The sequence below is a fragment of the Phacochoerus africanus genome, chromosome X, assembly GCF_016906955.1.
Source record: "Phacochoerus africanus isolate WHEZ1 chromosome X, ROS_Pafr_v1, whole genome shotgun sequence".
Classification (NCBI taxonomy): domain Eukaryota; kingdom Metazoa; phylum Chordata; class Mammalia; order Artiodactyla; family Suidae; genus Phacochoerus; species Phacochoerus africanus.
Genome location: NC_062560.1, coordinates 15,823,058 through 15,843,536, shown reverse-complemented (window position 1 = coordinate 15,843,536; position 20,479 = coordinate 15,823,058). Strand labels below are relative to the sequence as shown.

The 20,479-nt window shown below is 44.7% G+C and overlaps 1 protein-coding gene across 3 annotated transcripts in view; it reads right to left on the bottom strand.

Moving 5' to 3' along the window:
* Nucleotides 1–20,479, bottom strand: part of REPS2 (RALBP1 associated Eps domain containing 2) — a 247,421-nt gene that overhangs the window by 144,889 nt on the left and 82,053 nt on the right. For all 3 annotated transcript variants that reach the window (XM_047765004.1, XM_047765005.1, XM_047765006.1), the window contains exon 5: nucleotides 10,466–10,563. In XM_047765004.1, the coding sequence (XP_047620960.1) occupies nucleotides 10,466–10,563 (98 nt within the window). The remainder of the gene's footprint in view (nucleotides 1–10,465; nucleotides 10,564–20,479) is intronic.

Here is a 20,479-nt window from a genome sequence, read left to right as displayed (position 1 = left end):
CAGAGAGTACCTGCCTCTGGCCATAAGCAACTATGGGGCAAGATGGGGGGCATGGCAAGAAATTGAGATGGGGTGAGAAAGAGGGGGAAAAGGAGACAACCAAGTTAAATAAATGTTTAAATGTTTTTCAATTACAGACTTTTAAATTAACACGGCGGCAGTTGGCAATGTCTAAGAACCCCTCCCCTACCTGTGAACCAAAAAACTGTTGCCGAAAACACGGCCAAACCACCGGTTAGAATGGCAATGTGGGAAAGTGCTCTAAATTCTCTGTCTCTCCTTTGAATTAAGGAGTACTGAGCATTTATCCCGAAAGACTAAGTTCATCCACTCAGAAAAAGAAAAAAAAAAATCCTAGCACATATGTATTAGGTTTAAAAAGTGCGTTTGGTTTAAAATAAAAGATGAGTTCCCTTGTGGCACATCAGGTTAAGGATCTGCCATTGTCACTGTTGTGACTCAGGTCACTGCTGTGGCGCAGGTTCAGTCCCTGTGGGAATTTCCACATGCTGCTGGCACAGCCAAAAAATAAGTTTAATTAATTAATTAATCAAAATAAATATTTTTTGTGGGATCTGGCTGGAAGGACATTACATTTGCCAAACCTGTCTGCCTAAAGTCAGGTAAAGATACACAGCATATATTAGATATGTAAGAATACCTGAGGTACCACCTCACACCAGTCAGAATGGCCATCATTCATAAGTCCACCAATAACAAATGCTGGAGAGGGTATGGAGAAGAGGGGACCCTCCTGCCCTGTTGGTGGGAATGGAAATTGGTACAAGCACTATGGAGAACCGTATGGAGGTGCCTCAGAAAACTAAACAGAGAACTGCCACATGACCCAGCAATCCCGCTCCTGGGTATATATCCGGACAAAACTTTCCTTGAAAAAGACACGTGCACCCACAAGTTCACTGCAGCACTATTCACAACAGCCAAGACACGGAAACAACCCAGATGTGCATCGGCAAATGAATGGATTAAGAAGATGTGGTACATGGAGTTCCTGTTGTGGCTCAGCAATAACGAACCCACCTAGTATCCATGAGGATGCAGGTTTGATCCCTGGCCCCACTCAGTGGGTTAAGGACCCAGCGTTGCCACGAGCTGTGTAGGTCACAGACACAGCTCAGATTCTGCATTGCTGTGGCTATGGCGTAGGCCAGCATCTGTAGCTCTGATTTGACACCCTAGTCCAGCAACTTCCATGTGCCACACCTGCAGCCCTAAAAAGCAAAAAAGAAGAAGAAGAAAGTGTGGTACATATACACAATGGAATACTACTCAGCCATAAAAAGAAAATAACGCCATTTGCAGTAACATGGATGCAACTAGAGGTTCTCATGCTAGGTGAAGTCAGTCAGACAGAGAAAGACAAATACCATATGATATTACTTACATGTGGAATCTTAAATATGGCACAAATGAACCTATCTACAGACCAGAAACAGACTCACAGACATGGAGAAAAGACTTGGGGTTGCCAAGGGAGAGGAGGAGGGAGTGGGATAGACTGGGAGTTTGGGGTTAGTAGATGCCAACTATTCCATTTAGAATGGATAAGCAGTGAGGTTCTGCACAGCGAACTAGATCCCATCACTTGGGATAGAACATGATAAAGGTAATATGAGAAAAAGAATGTGTGTGTGTGTATATATGTATGACTGGGTCACTTTGCTGTACAGTAGAAACTGATAGAACATTATAAAGCAACTATAATAAAAATGTTTTAAAAAAGAATACCTGTATTTGCTTATAACTGCATAAAACATCCCCCGGACGAGACAAGGCAGAAAGACCACATGAGCCATCCGCAGGATGGAGAACCAACACAGACCGAACGCCCATCCCTCCGGCTGAGCGTCACAGACAAATGGGCAAACAACAACAAATCGCTTTGTACCAATGAGAAAAACAGGCGTTCACTGGTGGCCTAGCAGTTAAGACTCTGGCATTGTTGCAGTTTCTGCTGTGGCACAATGGGTTCATGATCTGGCTTATCTCTGTGGAGGCTTTGGTTTGATCCCCGGCCTGGCACAGTGGGTTAAGGATCCAGTGCTGCTGCAGCTGTGGCATAGGCCACAGCTCCAGCTTGGATTCGATTCCTGGCCCAGGAATCTCCATATGCCATGGGGGTGGCCTAAAAATGAAAGAAAAAAAAAAAAGGATCTGGGGCTGTCAATGCTGTGGCTCGGGTTCGATCCCTGACTCAGGAACTTCTGCATGCTGCAGGCACAGGCAAAAAAAAAAAAAAAAAAAAGGATGAAAAATACAGAAATCTCACATGCGTAAAAAATATTAGAAGATTCTCATCCTTGGTGTTAACAATGGAAGAAAAGCATAGGTGAACCGAGACCAAGGAGAAAGCGAAATCACCGCTATGGGAGTGAGGCTCCCTTAGAGAGAACCCTGACTGTCCCTGACTGGCTGCAGGGGCACGCGGGTAACCCCACTACCAGCGCCCCAAGAGCCATGGCCAGGAACGTGGATGATCTGCAGAGAGCAGGCGGCAGAGAGGAAGATCAGCCTGGTGTTTTTAAGGTTATTTGTGTCCCAAGTGAGGATAACGGAGAGTGGAAGAAAGAGTGAGGGGCTGAGAGGTGAGGTGAGGGGACAGAGGACGGCCTGAACTGAGGAAGTTCAGAGAAAGGGCCAGCACTCAAGGTGACAGTGGGACTGTCAAAAGGCGACACCTGGCAGATGGAGGTAGACGGCCATCAGCCTTCATGGAGCAAAAGAGGAACAGAGTGAGAACTGGACCCAGGGATCCCCATCGTGCGAGGGGTGGGTGAAGGAAGGAAATCAAACCAAAAAAATCTTAGCAAGAGGCAGTCATAGAAGCAGGAGACAAACCAGGAGAAGATGGCAGCATGGACCCCGGAGGAGAGCATTTTAACAAGGTGCTCAGTGTCCAAAGCTACCCAGGGGTCAATGAGACACACTGAACGGAAAGCAGTTTCCGGGAAGCGTGGCAAAAACAGAAGCAGGGGAACATGGCGGGAACAGGAGGGTCAATTCCAAATCCCATGCCAGCGAAATCCCAAATGACTACCCCATCTAGATGGCCAGGATCACTTGCAAAAAGGAAACCACAAAATAACCTATGAACACAGCACAGCAGAAGCAGGAAAAATGTGTCATTTCATTAGCAACCACTGTCAACTGTTCACCAATATACGATATGCTCAGTATTAGAAATTTTAAGAGGAAAAACATCTAACATGTGAATGGACAACAATCAACATTCCTAAAATATTCAGCAGAGACGGGATTAAGATGGCGGAATAGAAGGACTGGAGCTCAACTTCTCTCCTAAAAACAACAAAATTCACAACTAAAGACTGAGCAATCTCCACCCAAATGGACCGGAAACCCATACCCTACTCCAGAAGAAAAAGAGGAGGCCACATCCACAGGTAGGAGGGGTGATTTTGTGATATAAACAACCCCATACCTCCCGGGTGGGAAGCCCCACAGACTGAAAACTAACTGGCTCACAGAGACTCACCTACAGGAGTGAGAGTTCTGAGCCCCACATCAAACCCTCACATGCTGGGATCTGGCACTGGGAGAAAGAGCCCCTGGAGCATCTGGCATTGAAGGCCAGCGGGGCTTGTGCTCAGGAGCTCCACAGGACTGGGGGAAACGGAGACCCCATTCTTAAAAGGTGCACACGGACTTTCACCTGCACTGGGTCTCAGGGCAGAGCGAGGTCTCCATAGGAATCTGGGTCAAACCTGACCACAGTTCTTGGAGGACATCCTGGGAAAACAGGGGTGAATGTGACTGGTTGTGAGGGAAGGACATTAAAAGCTAAGCTCTCTGGAATATTCAGCAGCATGCCTTTCTCTGGAGGTGGCAATTTTGGGAAAATCTGGCCCCACCCATCAATCAGTGCTGAGAAGCCTGAGGGCAAACAACAATCCAGGTGGGACCACAGCCCCACCCCTCAGTAAACAGGCTACTTAAAGACCCCCGGGGGCATAGCAGCCTCTAATCCCATCCAGAGACTAAGCCCCACCCACAGGAGGGATTGGAATCAGCTCCACCCACCAGGGGGCAGGCATCAGCCCCTCCCATCAGGAAGCCTATAGCAAGCCCCCCATACTGACTTCAGCCACAGGGGGGCAGACACCAGAAGTAAGAGAGGCTACAACCCTATTATCTGTAAAAAGGCCACCACACCAAACACCTATAAAAATGAAAAGACAGAGAACTATGTAACTCAGATGAGGGAGAAAGGAAAAACCCCAGAAAATCAGCTAAGCCATGAGAAGAGTCTCAGCCTCCAGGAAAAAGACTTTAGACTGTCGATGCTGAAGATGATGCAAGACATTGGAATAAACTGGAGGCAAAGATGGACAACTTACAGGAAACACTGACCAAAGAGATACAAGATATAAAACTTAAACAAGAAGAGATGCAAAATACAATAACAGAAATAAAAAATTCACTAGAGGCAGCTAATAGCAGAATACAGGAGGCAGAAGAACAAATAAGCAAGGTGGAGGACAGATTAGAAGAAATTATGGATGCAGAACAGAAAAGAGAAAAAAGATTGAAAAGAAATGAAGAGGGTCTCAGAGAACTCTGGGACAACGTGAAACGCACCAACATCCGCATTATAGGGGTACCAGAAGGAGAAGAGAGAGAGGAGGAGACAGAAAAAATATTCCAAGAGATAATAGCCGAAAATTTCCCTAACATGGGAAAGGAACCATTCACTCAAATCCAGGAGGCACAACGAGTACCATATAAAATAAACCCAAGGAGGAACACACTGAGACACATAATAATCAAACTGACCAAAATTAAAGACAGAGAAAATCTTGAAAGCAGCTAGGGAAAAGAAACAAGTAACATACAAGGGAACCCCCGATAAGGTTATCAGCAGATTTTTCAGCAGAAACTCTGCAGGCCAGAAGGGAGTGGCAGGATATACTTAACATGATGAAAGGAAAAAACCTCCAACCAAGATTATTTTATCCAGCAAGGCTCTCATTCAGATTTGAAGGAGAAATAAAAACCTTCTCAGATAAGCAAAAGCTGAGAGAATTCAGCAACACTAAACCAGCCTTACAACAAAAACTAAAGGAACTTCTCTAGGCAGGAAAGAAAAGATCAGCAACAGGAAACAAAAATTCCATACATGACAAGGCTCACCAGTAAAGGTATATATACAGTAAAGATACAAAATCATCCATGCACAGTTATACCATGAAAATCAGAAATCATGGGAGTTCCCGTCGTGGCGCAGTGGTTAACAAATCCGACTAGGAACCATGAGGTTGCGGGTTCGGTCCCTGCCCTTGCTCAGTGGGTTAACAATCCGGCGTTGCCATGAGCTGTGGTGTAGGTTGCAGACGCGGCTCGGATCCCGTGTTGCTGTGGCTCTGGCGTAGGCCGGCGGCTACAGCTCCAATTCGACTCCTAGCCTGGGAATCTCCATATGCGGCGGGAGCAGCCCAAGAAATAGCAAAAAGACCAAAAAAAAGAGAGAACAACAACTTAAAACAATCTCATATACATATAGACTCTTACATCAAAACTTCGGAATAACTGCAAACCAAAAACCTATAATGGATACACAAACAAGCAATCTCTGGAGAAGAAATATATCTCACAGTAAATAAGTGCATAACCCACCATGAAGGGGGTCATTTGACATCATTCTTGGAATGCTGAAGTCTTCTTAGATCGGATTCTGATTTCCTCTCCATCAAAGAATGTATGATAATTATAATTAAATAATGCAACTGTACAATTAAATAATACAGTTCTACAAGTGTATTATTAATAACCATTTCTCTCCATGGTACAATATAAGGTCTATAATGTCTTGTTTATCACATCACCTAGAATGGTGTAATGCCTTTATTGAAGAATCAATGAGATGGAACAAATTGTGAGGACATATTTGTATAGTTACACTGTTTTTTAACCAACTTATGCACTTTATATTTTACTTATTTTCAGAGGGTGTATTATTTTTGTTACGCTTACCAGTTGTTATTCTTTTTACTATGCTATATAAAATATTTAATGGTACATAAGGCTTTCTTCTTTATAAACTTTAGTTGCATAATATAACAATTTAATATAATGCTAATTTTTAAAGAAAAATTGAAACGTAATAGATAAAACTAAGTAGTATAGATGAAAGCCATAAAATTGGGATAAAGTATAGAATAAATTTCCTATTTGTCTCAACATATTTTCCATTCCACTTCTCCAGTGGGAGTCACTTAATCTGTTTCTTAAGATCCATGATGTAATAATCTGTTTGAATGTAATTGTGTGTAAATGTATGTATTTTATTCTGTAAAAATAAATAAATAAATAAATAAAAATATTAAGCAAAAAGACTGTTCATTCTCATGTTTGGGCAGTGAACTGAGCAGAAGCACCTCTCAAATGCAAAGCCCAGGAGCGGCAACTGTGCTGACCCGGGGGCCCTCAACGTCTTCTCAGTTCCAGAGGCCAGCCACCTCCACATCAGGCAGGAAGGACTTGAACACAAGGCCACGAGGGAGCTGGGAGAGAGAGGCTGCCCTCGGCACATGAGCGCGGCAACGCGGGAATGGGGTGCCCAGCCCAGCACCGAGCCCGATCCCTAGGAATCCCCCACCACTAGAAACCTTCCCTTCAGATCCTCTCAGCTACTTGACTAACCCAGGCTGGCATTCTGCCTTCTGGGGCATGGAGTCCAGCCAAGGTGACAGGCCTCAGAAGGAAACCTAGGAACCGGAGAAAGAAAAACACGTTGGCCATGAAAACCACACACTGCTGTCCCCAAAAAGGCTCCTTGCTGCCGTCTTAAACAGGAAGGGGCGCCCTGCACTGACTTCTAACCGACCTGAAGGGGATGAGACTGGTGCAGGTTTTAACAGGGGACTGCTAAATCCACTCCAACCCATTTGTGTTACAGAAAAGAAAAGGAACCTGACCAAGGTCATAGAGAGCCTGGCTGGACCTGCATGAGAACCTGTTTGGCTTCTCTGCACCATCACTTAAGTCCTTCTCACGGCCAACTGCGGCCAAATTCTTCCGTCAGCCCCGGCTCTCCCCGGGCTCCAGCCCCATCGACCCACCCTGCCATCTCCTGCCACCTCCTCCGGGCTATCTCAAGAGCTCAAACGCCAACATCCAATGCTGGCCTCGTGATCTTGCTCCTAACACTAGGGGCTTCTTAGCTTAACACACGACATCACCATCCAGCCGGTTCTTAAGGCAAAGACCAGGGACGCATGGCTACTGTTTGAACTCCAGCCTTACGACGTCCCAGCTATACCTTAGGTGAATTAAGTAAGGTCTTTAAACCTCAGGTCTGCTCATCTGAAAAATGGGATAATGACAGAAATGACTCGTGAGCTAGCTATGAGCACCAAAAGAAAGGGGAGAAAAGGTGAAACAGGAGTTCTCGCTGTAGCACAACGGGATCGGTGGCATCTCTGGAATGCTGGCACACAGGTTCAAGCTCCGGCCCGGCACAGTGGGTTAAGGATCCCGAGTTGCCACAGCTGTGGAGTGGGTTGCAACGGCAACTCAGATCTGATCCCTGGCTTGGGAACTCAATATGTCGCGGGGCAGCCGAAAGAAAATTAAAAAAGAAAAAGAAAAGAAAAGGCACATAGAAACTGTCTTTGTATGCGCAGCTCGACCCCCTCACGCGGTTAACACAGACGAATTCTTCCCCTTTCAACTCCACTGCGACTCCCCACTGGAAGTCTTCCTTGATCAGCCCCTGGCTGCCAAGCCGAGGCCCTAACTTCCCTGCTTTTTTTTTTTTCTTTTTCTTTTCGGTCTTTCTAGGGCCACACCCACGGCATATGGAGGTTCCCAGGCTAGGGGTCTAATTGGAGCTACAGCTGCCAGCCTACCGCACAGCCACAGCAACGCCAGATTCTTAACCTGCTGAGCGAGGCCAGGGATCGAACCCAAGTCCTCGTGGATGCCAGTGGGGTTCGTTAAGCACTGAGCCACAATGGGAATGCGCCCTGCCACTTCTGATCCTCAAAGCACAGTGTAATTTCCACTGATCACATATCGTAATTATATATTTCCTTCGTGATGCTCTGTTTAATGGCCATCTTCTGGAGTTCCTGTCGTGGCGCAGTGGTTAGAGAATCCGCGATCCGGCGTTGCCGTGAGCTGTGGTGTAGGTTGCAGATGCGGCTCGGATCCCGCGTTGCTGTGGCTCTGGCGTAGGCCGGTGGCTGCAGCTCCGATTTGACCCCTAGCCTGGGAACTCCATATGCCAAGGGAGCGGCCCAAGAAATGGCAAAAAGACCGAAAAAAAAAAAAAAAATGGCCATCTTCTCCAATAGCCTGCAAGCTCCCTGAGGGTAAGAACCAGGAGTTCGGGACTTCGTTTCTGTATTCTCAACACAGTACCTGGCACTTAACAGGTGTTTAATAAACATGAGTTGCTTGAAGCGCTCAAGAAGCATGTTTATTAGCAGCAGGAGAAAAGACCTAGAGATTAGAAGAGAAGTCCCAGGACACCAGCCAAGTGACAGCCCACGGCCATCACTGTGAAGGTCAAGACTGACCGCCTATTTGACCATCATTCTGACAGTGGAGGAGCTGGTCTCCACAGCACCAGGAGGTACTGTGCAGAGCCATGCAGACTCACACCTCGCAGATCTTTAAGATGAATCCTGGTCCCTCCGATACCGCTGCTAATGGAACCATCACTCCACAGTGGGTGTGATTCTCATGTTAAAAGACACATATTTTTGTACCACATGACCTCTAAACGCAGCCAACTACTGCATCTGCAGCTCAGCTGAAGAAACAAGTGTCTGTTCCAACTTGGGGGCGGGGGGAATTGAGCTCTACCAGACCTAGGAGATATGGCAGCGGGGCACCCCAGTGTGGCTCCAATAAAAGGGTTTTCAGGAATTTTTTTTTTATGACACCCAAAGTTTATTTATATAGCAACTCTAGAACCTAGCCTCCTTGTAATACGGGACTCTAATGGATATAGCAAAGTATTTGAAAGAGTAGCGTTTGACACTGGCCAGGTCTGGGCTCCAATTCTGACTTTGCCGCTTACGCGTTACCAGTGAAACTGGAGGTTCATGACTTGACGGACCCCTCTTGGTCACAGTTACATCCTCTATACTCATAGAACAGTACCTAGATCTGAAAGCTGCAGGAAGCATTACATACGAATATACAGCATATGGCTAAATTATCTATCACCTTTAGGAAAGTTCTTTGCACACAGAGTTCCCTCTTAGAAGGTAAGTTCTAGAGCGAGCCTAACCCAGAACCCCATCCCCAGAGGCGAGTCAGAGACCACCACCATCTTCCTCAGCCTCGTTCATTCTGTTCCAGACCACCATCCCACTTCTTTAGGGGACCATCTGACATTATCCTTCTATCTGGAGGAAACTGGCTGCACAGTGGTGGTCCTTCTAAGCTGGACAAGTGCCATGTCATAGAGGAGCTCCTGCTGTGGCGCACGGGGATCAGCAGCATCTCTGCAGCACCAGGACAGAGGTTCCGTCCCAGGCCCGGCACCGTGGATTAAGGATCTGGCGCTGCCCCGGCTACAGCACAGGTCACAAGGGTGGCTCAGATCTGATCCCTGGCCCAGGAACGCCAGATGCCATGGGGTGGCCAAAAAAGAAAAAAGAAAAAAAAAGAAGTGTTATACAAAGCCCCCCCCCCCCTTCTACTTGTCTTTAGAGTCAGACAGCGAACCCAGTTTGCTCGGGATTTCTGTCAGGCAGACACACACAGGCACACATCCTTTTTTGGGAATGCGACTTTACCAGCACCGGCCTCAGAGGTACGACATAAGCTAACAGTGGCAGATACGGAAAAAATAAGAGCTCTTTATCCCCAGGAAGACAATGGCAAAGGGAAGCAGATATTGTCCAAGCTGCGGTGTAGCCAGAGGAAACGGAGCTGTCACTTGAGCTTCCGCCATATTTCTTTTGTATCTATCACATAAAGGGAGTGAGAGTTGTTGCCACCCGTAAAATAGCTCTTCTCCAACATCACCGGACTAGGCACTGAGAGAAAATACAGGAGAACGACCTCGGCCCTCCACACGCGCAATGTAACTGGAGGCCAAAAACAAATGCGGAACAGCTAACTGTGCACTGAAGGAGGGAAAATGAAGACCGAGGCAGAGGTGAGACAGGCCGTTTTGAAAAAAGCAAAGCTCCCCTAAGGAGGTGCCTAATGAGTAAGCAGATGAAGGGGGAAGGGCACTTTAGACAAAACGAAGACCCAAAGCCAGCCCAAACTGGTCTAGGGACACTGAGAAGGGGAGAAACGTGCATAACAGAAAAGATTTAGGGAAAGAGCAACAGAACAACAAATCCAGTACTTGCATTAGGGGGGAATTTCATATCCTCCTTACAAAAAAAGGAAAACAGAGAGGCTCATCAAAAAGCCCCGTCCCCAAAGTCTCCCAGGGGCATAAGCCCGCAGTGTCACTTACCCGGATAAGGGAAGCCTGATGCCGAGGGGGTTTGGCTCCTGGGCCCCCTGACGAGGGTCCCTCAGGCTGCACAAGGGGCTGTCTAGCTTCATATGGAGCTGAAACAGCAGGAGGGAAAATCAGCATGGCACACACACATCCCACCCCCAAGCTATGATTTCACACTCCAAGTGCCTGCTGGTCGGGGAAGAATCAGCGAAGGCATTAAAGTTTTCACAGAAAGGGCCACCTAAGACAAACAAACCTTGCTACCTCTGGGTACAATTTAACTGACCAATCTAAAGACAGTCAAGCAATTCACGGTAAGGCTGGAAAAGATTTACATCAGATTAAATTAAGACTAAAGTGGAAGGGTGGAACAGTGTGAACCTACACTGGAACAGAAAATAAGAGCAATTAGAAAAGTACCATGTTGTATGTGTTCAAATTCTAAACATAAGGTAAATTCTATATTTGCCCTCCTATCCCCAAGGCTTCCATTCATCACCTACCTGCCCCAAAGGAGAAAATGAAGATGCATTTTGAACATTAAGATTCAACATTATCATTTATTTTATTATTTTTGAAAAATAAATAGCACGTTCTGCTTTCTATTATTCGAAAGAATGTAAAACCATGCAGAGGAAAACACGAAAAGGAATAAACGTGTTTTATATTTATTATTTTATCATTCAATAACCAAACTCAAAATAATTTTGCTACCTTTAAGAAAATGTTTTAAACTCCGAGACGCGTGCAAACGGGATTCTGCGAATGTTGACATTAAAGGAAGATGCAAATTCAGGAAAAAAAAATGTTTTAAAATGTATTTTTTTCATTCTTTTTTTGTCTCCAGAACACTTAATAACGACCTTACCAATATAGAAGGAAAACAATACCCAGGCAGTATCCAGCTCCAAAAGAAAGGAGAATTTATGGCCCGAGATGACACCATCTTTGATCTCTGTGGATTAACAGTTCAGGTTTTCGGAAGTATATAAGTAAGGAAACTGCTTTCTTTCTATGGCTTCCTTTTAAATAAAATCAGGGAGAGAGAGCAGAGAGGCCTTATCCCGTAGCAGGCATCACCTTCAGCATAGTTTGAACTTTTTAAAATAGAGGAAGTATAACAACAGCACATGAAGAACACACCACACCACTCCTGTGCTCACATCTGCTCTTTGTAGTTCCTCCAAGGAACTGGAACACGACATTATAACACATTAAAATATCTAAAAACATCAAAATCACTGCCTGGCAAATCATGAAATGGATTTCCCGATCCTACCAGGAACAGATTAAAAATACAAAACCTGCAAAAGAAACATACACAGAGAGCACATAGCCCAAACCTTAAACAAGGAAGTCTCAGCTGGTAGGCAGGTGTTGTCCTTGCAGGATTTTTAAGATCATTCCATTGTGGTGGAACAGCAAACTAAACTCCTCCTGCCAGAAGCTTTGAACCATAACACATGGCACCACAGCTGGGACCTAGTGGCCTTGGGCTCTCGCTGGGAAGCTGGTCCCTCAGGCCTCTGCCTTTGGCTCCCCTCAGAGGGAGGGACACGGGCAGGGGGAGGCTACCTGGCCAGGGGCTCCGGGACCTCAGGGACAAAGACCTTCCTTCCCTTGGCAGAGACAGACACATCTCATCAGTCAGGCTTGAACGAAGCCTCAGCCACATGGTGGCTCATGTTTGGAAAGGCCTGGCCTCAATGGCCTATTTTCTCTTCCTACTCCCATGGGAAGCCTACGCTGATAACACCTGCCTGTGACTGGAAAGGTGTCTAAAGCCACCTGGTCACAAATCTTAGACACATGGTCCACACAGCTCCACTGGCACCAGATCTGATATGCAGGCCACCAGCAGTCTGACTCCTCGAGTGCAAGCGCAAGTGAACTCAAGAGGTAAAAGAGGAGAGGCTCACTGCCTCTCCTCTACTTCCTCCCAAATAAAAGCCCAAACATGCAAGTCAATGCAAACTTAATAACTCCTTTTTGTTGTCTTTTTAGGGCTGCACCTGCGGCATATGGAGGTTCCCAGGCTAGGGGTCTAATTGGAGCTACAAGTGCCGGCCTACACCACAGCCACAGCAACATCAGATCTGAGCCGCCTCTGCGACCTACACCCCAGCTCACAGCAACGCTGGACCCTCACCCACTGAGCGATGTCAGGGATCGAACCTATGTCCTCATGGATGCTAGTCAGATTCGTTTCCCCTAAGCCACGGCAGGAACTCCAAAATAAATAATTCTCAGATCCTCTCAAAAGACTATGAGTAAGGAACTGAAAGCACCACCCTTCTCCCAGTGGGGGAGTATACAATGAACCCTAAAGATTTCTTCACTCTGAGGAGTTCCCGTTGTGGCTCAGCAGTAACGAAACCGACGAGTATCCATGAGGACATGTGTTTAATCCCCGACCTCGCTCAGTGAATTAAAGATCCAGTGTTGCTGTGAGCTGTGCTGTAGGTCACAGACACAGCTCAGATATGGCGCTGCTGTGGCTGTGTCCGACAGCTGCAGTTCTTAATTCGACCCCTACCCCAGGAATTTCCAAATGCCGTGGATGCAGCCCTAAAAAGCCAAAACAAAACAAAAGAACAAGAAAAAAAAAAAAGGATTTTGGAAGTGCCAATTGTGATTCAGTGGAAACAAATCCGACTAATATCTGTGAGGATATGGGTTTGATCCCTGGCCTCGCTCAGTGGGTCAGGGATCCAGCGTTGCCCTGAGCTGTGGTATAAGTCGCAGACGTGGCTCAGAGCCCACGTTGCTGTGGCTGTGATGTAGGCTGGCAGCTGCAGCTTCAATTCAACTCCTAGCCTGGGAACCTCCCTATGCCTCAGGGGCGGCTCTAAAAAGCAAAAAAAAAAAAAAAAAAAAAAAAAAGATTTTTCTCATGAAAATAAAATGTGAAAATCAAATTGACTTTAGATGTATAGCCAATATGTGAGTCATTCGTGCACAATGGTGGAAAATTAAAGAGGATTCAAAGAAATGGAAAGATATTCCATGCTCCTGGGTTGGAAGAATTAATATTGTAAAAATGGCTATACTACCCAAAGCAATCTACAGATTCAATGCCATCCCTATCAAATCACCCATGATATTTTTCACAGAACTAGAACAAACAATCCAAAAATTTGTATGGAACCATAAAAGACCCAGAATTTCCAAAGCAATCCTGAGGAACAAAAATCAAACAGGAGGCATAACTCTCCCAGACTTCAGACAATATTACAGAGCCGCAGTCATCAAGACAGTGTGGTACTGGTACCAAAACAGACAGACAAACCAATGGAACAGAAGAGAGAACCCAGAAGTAAACCCAGACACCTACGGTCACTTAATCTTCAACAAAGCAAGCAAGAATATGAAATGGGAAAAAGATGGTCTTCAGCAAGTGGTGCTGGGAAAGCTGGACAACTGCATGTAAATCAATAAAACTGGAACACACACTCACACCATGCACGAAAATAAACTCAAAATGGACGTAAACGTTAAGACAAGACTCCTAGAAGAAAACATAAGCAAAACATTCTCTGACATCAACCATGTAAATGTTTTCTTAGCTCAGTCTCCCAAGGCAACAGAAACAAAAGCAAAAATAAACCAATTGGACTTAATCTAACTTCCAAGCTTTTGCACAGCAAAGGAAACCATAAAAAAAAAGAAAAAAAAAGACAACCTATGGAATGGGAGAAAATAGTTTCAAATGATGCAACTGACAAGGGATTAATCTCTAAAATATACAAACAACATATACAACTCAACAACAAAGAAACCAACAACCCAAGGGAAAAATGGGTAAAAGACCTATATATACATTTCTCCAAAGAAGATATACAGATAGCCAATAATCACATGAAAAAATGCTCAACATCGCTAATTATTAGAGAAATGCAAATCAAAACTACTATGAGGTACCACCTCACACCAGTCAGGATGGCCATCTTAGTAAGTCTACAAATAACAAGTGCTGGAGGGGCTGTGGAGAAAAGGGAACCCTCCTGCGCTGTTGGCGGGAATGTAAACTGATACAACCACTATGGAGAACAGTTTGGAGGTACCTTAGAAATCTATACATAGAACTTCCATATGACCCCACTCTTGGGCATATATCCAGACCATACTTTCCTTGAAAAAGATACATGCACTCATATGTTCATTACAGCACTATTTATGATAACCAAGACATGGAAACAACCCAAAAGTCCATCAACAGATGAATGGATTAAGAAGATGTGGGGGATATATATATATATATATATATACTACTCAGCCATAAAAAAGAACAAAATAATGACATTCGCAGCCACATCAATAGAACTAGAGACTGTCATCCTGAGTGAAGTAAGCCAGAAAGAGAAAGACAAATACCCTATGATAGCACTTATATCTGGAATCTAATATATGGCACAAAGGAATGGAAAAGAAACTCATGGACTTGGAGGACAGACTTGTGGTTGCCAAGGGGGAGGGAGCGGGATGAATTGGAAGGCTGGGAGTAATTAATGCAAACAATTGCATTTGGAGGGGATAAGCAATGAGATCCTGCAGTATAGCACAGGGAACTATATCTAGTCACTCGTGATGGAACATGATGGAGAATAATGTCAGAAAAAAGAATGTATATAAATATATATACATATAAGTAGGACTGGGTCACTTTGCTGTACATTAGAAATCAACAGGGAGTTCCCGTCGTGGCGCAGTGGTTAACGAATCCAACTAGGAACCATGAGGTTGCGGGTTCGGTCCCTGCCCTTGCTCAGTGGGTTAACAATCCGGCGTTGCCGTGAGCTGTGGTGCAGGTCGCAGACTCGGCTCGGATCCCGCGTTGCTGTGGCTCTGGCGTAGGCCAGGGGCTACAGCTCCGATTCAACCCCTAGCCTGGGAACCTCCATATGCCGCGGGAGCAGCCCAAGAAATAGCAACAATAACAACAACAACAAAAAGACAAAAGACAAAAAAAAAAGAAATCAACAGAACACTCTAAAACCAACTATAATGGAAAAAATTAAAATTGTTAAAAAAATGTATTGGCATTAAATAAAATTGCTTATCATCCCTCAAGAAAATGTAATACACACACACAAACACACACACCCAAGAGAATATTACTGAGCCATAAAAAAGAATGAAAAATGCCATTTGCAGCAACATGGATGGACAGAGGAATTATCATCCTAAGTGAAGTAAGTCAGAGAATGACAAATATGATATATTACTTATATGTGGAATCTAATATATGATACAAATGAACTCATTTACACAACAGAAATAGACTCACAGAGCTAGAAAACTAAGTTATGATTACCAAGTGGAAAGGGGGAGGAGGGATAAGTTAGGAGTTTGGGATTACCAGATACACACCACCATGTACAAAACAGATAACCAACAGGAACCTACTGTTGGGGAGAGGGAAGTATATTCAATATCCTGTAATAACATACAAGGGAAAAGAATATGACTAAATAAATGAGTCACTTTGCTGTACACCTGAAACACTGTTAAGTCAACTATACTTCAATTAAAAAATTTAAAAAGTTAAAAAAAAAAAAATAAGTAGTTCTCTGGAGACCAGAAACAGGTTGAGTAGGAAGAAGCGTTGTTTTTACTATAGGCATTTATGGTATTTAAATATATACATGTATTGCTGTGATTTAAACATTATTTATTTCATACAGACAGCAGTTTCTGCCTCTGAGAAGTGCAGTAAGTAAAACTATTCTGCACATAAAGACCGCTACACGATGCCTGGCCCATGTCTTACCCAATGAGCATCAGCTATAGCTCAGCCAGCAGATGAGATTGGCGGGACCCGGGAGAGCAGTGGAAGAGGGGCTCTGAATCACAAACTGGCCTGAAGATGCTCAGTCTAATTTAAAACACACACATGTGCCCCCTTAGCCAGGAATCATGGTCGAACCTTTGACAGGAAGCTGAACCCGGAAAAAATGGATTCCTAGAAAAATGATCCCAGCAGAGGGCTGCAACCAAGTGAGTACAGGGTCCATGGAACTGCCCCAGCACCGAAGGTGTCCTATCCTTCCCGTGCCACCTCCTGCGCCAAACAATAAACTGCGTTCGTACCATTAAAAAAAGGAAAAAGAAAATTATCCTAGCAGCAAACTCCTTTATGAACATGCATAAATTAAGAATAACCCAGGAACCCTTGGCATCGGGTTGTAGATATGCTACTGTGTAGAGTAAAGGAAAGATGGACTACAGAAATTGGAAGGAGAATCCTGGGCTCATCAGATGAGTTGATGGCACTGGGAAGGCAACAAAGGAGAATTAAGAAACATGGAAAAAACAGGGAAGACGTAAGAGAAACTGAGCTCTGAACATGTGAGAAAGAGAACGAAGTTCGCTTCTCCACCTAGAGATATAGGGCAGAAAAGGAAACAGACAGGGAGAAAAAAAGCCTTTGGAGGAAAATCCACCAATGTGGCAAAAACGGGAATGAACAAGCTTTGGAAGTGAATAGTATCAAAGAGAAGCAAAAATCACAAGATGGACCCAAAGCGCAGATAGTAAAACTCTCCTTCCCTTTGACTTAGACAGATGGAGAAGTCTACATGGAAATACCTGTATAAACATCTGATTTATGAATGACCTTGTTCCCAGCTACAGAGATCTGAGAGGCTTCTAATCAACAGACAGACTCAAAAAACCTCAACTCCTAGAGAAAGTGGAGAATGTTTCCCCATAAGTCTCCTCTCTATCGTGATGCTAAGTGAAGGAGAACCCTCTGGAAGAGCAGCTCACCAAGTTTAAGGATCATGATGTGGGAGAAAAACCAGGAAGGAGTAACAGAAACTTAGAAAGCAATGTTTCAAGAATAAAAGAGCACCCACAAAGGAGATGTCATTTCGCATCTATAGAGTAGCCAAAATTAAAAACACTGAAAAAATGGAGTTCCCGCGTGGCACAACAGGATTGACCGCATCTCTGGAGCATTGGGACGCAGGTTCAGCCTCCAACCCAGCACAGTGGGGTTAAGGATCCAGCATTGTAACAGCTGTAGCTCAGATCGGATCCCTGGCCCAGGACTCTGGCCCCAGAACTCCATATGCTGTGGGGCAGCCTAAAAAAGAAAAAAAAAAAAAAAAAAAAAAGAACGCTGAAGAAAGAAGCCAGAGTGCCAACTGCTGGCAAGAAGCACTGAACTCTGCTCCGTCATCTCCAGGGGGAACATACAGCCACTACATAAAGCTCTTTGGCAGGTTCTTATACACCTACCCTAACGTGCAGCAACTCCACTCCCAGGTGCCAGGAAAATGACAACATTTGTCACAAAAAGACTCACACACAAATGTTCATAGCTCCCTTATTCATAAGAGCCAAACAATGGAAATAACCTAAAGGTCCATCAGCAGGAGAACAGCTCATCAAACCATGATTCAGTGGAACATTACTGAGTAATAAAAAGGAACAAACTACTGAGACGCACGAGAACAAGGAGAATCTCAAGCACTATTCTGACGGAAAGACACGTAAGAGTCCCCTCATTCCACATGATTCCATTTATATGACACTCTAGAATAGGCAAAACGAACCTACGGTGATTAAAATCAGAAGTGCTTTTCTGAACAGAGGGGGCGGGAATGACTGGAAAGGGGCATCTCTGGGTGACAGAAATATTGTTTTCCTTTTTTTATTGTCAGGGAGACTTTCACTTTTTTAATTGAAGCATAGTTGATTTACAATATTAGTTTCAGCATAATGATTCAATACTTTATAGATTATATTGCATTTAAAGTTATTATAAAATAATGGCTGCATCTTCTGTGCTGTATAATATATCCCTGTAGTTTAGGTATTTCATACACAGCAGTTTGTACCGCTTACCCTCTTTACCCCCATCTTGTCCCTCCCCCTTCCCTCTCCCCACTGGTGACCACTAGCTTGTCCTCTGGATCTATGAGTAGCTTTCTGTCTGGTTATATTCATTTCTCCTTCCTATTTTTTAGATTCCACGTGTAAGTGATAACATACAGTTATTTGTCTTTCTCTGACTTACTTCACTAAGCATAATACCCTCCAGGTCCATTCGTGTTGTTACAAGTGGCATTATTTTGGAGTTTCCATTATGGCACATCGGTAACGAATCCAACTAGCATCCATGAGGACACGGGTTCAATCCCTGGCTTCACTCAGTAGCTTAAGGATCCAGTGTTGCCATGAGCTATGGCATAGGTCACAGACACGGCTCAGATCCTCAGTTGCTATGACTGTGGCATAGACCCATAGCTGTAGTTCCAATTTGACCCCTAGCCTCAGAACTTCCATATGCCGAAGGTGCAGCCCTTTAAGGGGGGGGGGGCATTATTTCATTCTTTTTTATGGCTAGGTAATATTCCATCGTGTCTTTTTGTCTTTTGTCGAATTTGCTTTCACTGCGCCACGATGGGAACTTCAAAGAGTTTATTTTCGATTGAAGTGAGGATACGTGGGTATATCCATTTGTTACAACTGAAACTGAAGAGTTTAAATGTGTGCATTTTATCATATGTAAATTTTTACCTCACTTTAAAAAAAAAAAGCTAAGAAAGAATGAAAGCATGGACAACCTGGACAGAGGCTGCTGCAAGTCAAGAAAGATGGAGAGAAGCAGGTTGTTTCCTTGCCACGGGGGAAATGAAAGCCCAGTGTGAATGGAATGAGGAGAAAATGGAGCATGAAGCAGAGAGCGCTGGTACAGACAGGCTTGGTAAGGAACATCGAAACAGGGTAGAATGTGGTGACAGGCTGACTCAGTAGAACCAAAAAAATGACCCATCTATGAATTAAAAACTCAAAACCAGGCAACGTGCTAGGCATAGGACTCAAATTTGCAAATCTAGTTGAAATTAGGGGGAAAAAAACCCACTTCCAAAAACAGGGAAATCTGGCAGGAGAGACTGTAAGAAGAAAACAAAGAATTCTCAACCCCGTTTCATTTCAGACACCAATGGGCCACTCAAGTTCCAGGGGAGTGACTTTTGGTGGCTGGATCCCCTAACAACATTATCATGTATTTGCATAGGACTTAATTTCCAATCAGATTTGATACCCATGTTGTCACTTATCCTCACAACACCCCTATAGAATACTATCACTCCATTTAAAAAGAGGACAAGGGGGAGTTCCCGTCATGGCTCGGTGGTTAAGGAATCCAACTAGGAATCATGAGGTTGCGGGTTTGACCCCTGGCCTTGCTCAGTGGGTTGAGGATCTGGCGTTGCCGCGAGCTGTGGTGTAGGTCACAGACGCGGCTCGGATCCTGCATTGCTGTGGCTCTGGTGTAGGCCAGTCGCTACAGCTCCGATTCGACCCCTAGCCTGGGAACCTCCATATGCCGCGGGTGCGGCCCTAGAAAAGACAAAAAGACCAAAAAAAAAAGAGAGAGAGAGGACAAGGAAAATCATGGTTCAGAGCAGTAAGTGGCTTGCTCGAGGTCACATAAACCCTCACCTTCTGATTCCAATCAAAGGACTTTTCCATTATGCCACACCCGCTTCTCTCTGCAAGATGACAGCCTCTCGTTAGTCCAGCCCAACACACATTTTCATACCTGTGTCCCTCTAGCAGTCGCCACTATTTTCAATGCAGCAAAAACCTACAGAAACTGGGTCATTTTCAGTTTCAGCTCAGAGAATAAAAAAGGGGGTTACAGCTATCCAATTCTAGAAGAGCTTTGATTGGTCAAATCTTAAACGAGGAACCTGAGCCCCAGGAAGACAAGATGCTGCGGTGAATTTATGGAGCTTTAAGCTTTGCAGCCTAGGCAGCCAACTCGGCAAGGCATCCTCAGATTCAACTCGTGTATGTTACCACTAACATGGCCGGCAGAGCACGACTGGGAGCCCGGCATCCCCACACCTGGGCACGTCACACACCTCAGCACAACGCTTGCCCCAGCATTTCCCTTCTTCTCATTCCCAAACACAAGAGCTAAATATTTTCATTTGTGTGCTCAGTCTTTCAAGGCTGAATCGACGCTTCGGCAGAGTTCTGTTTTGTAAGTACTTTCATAAAAGCTGT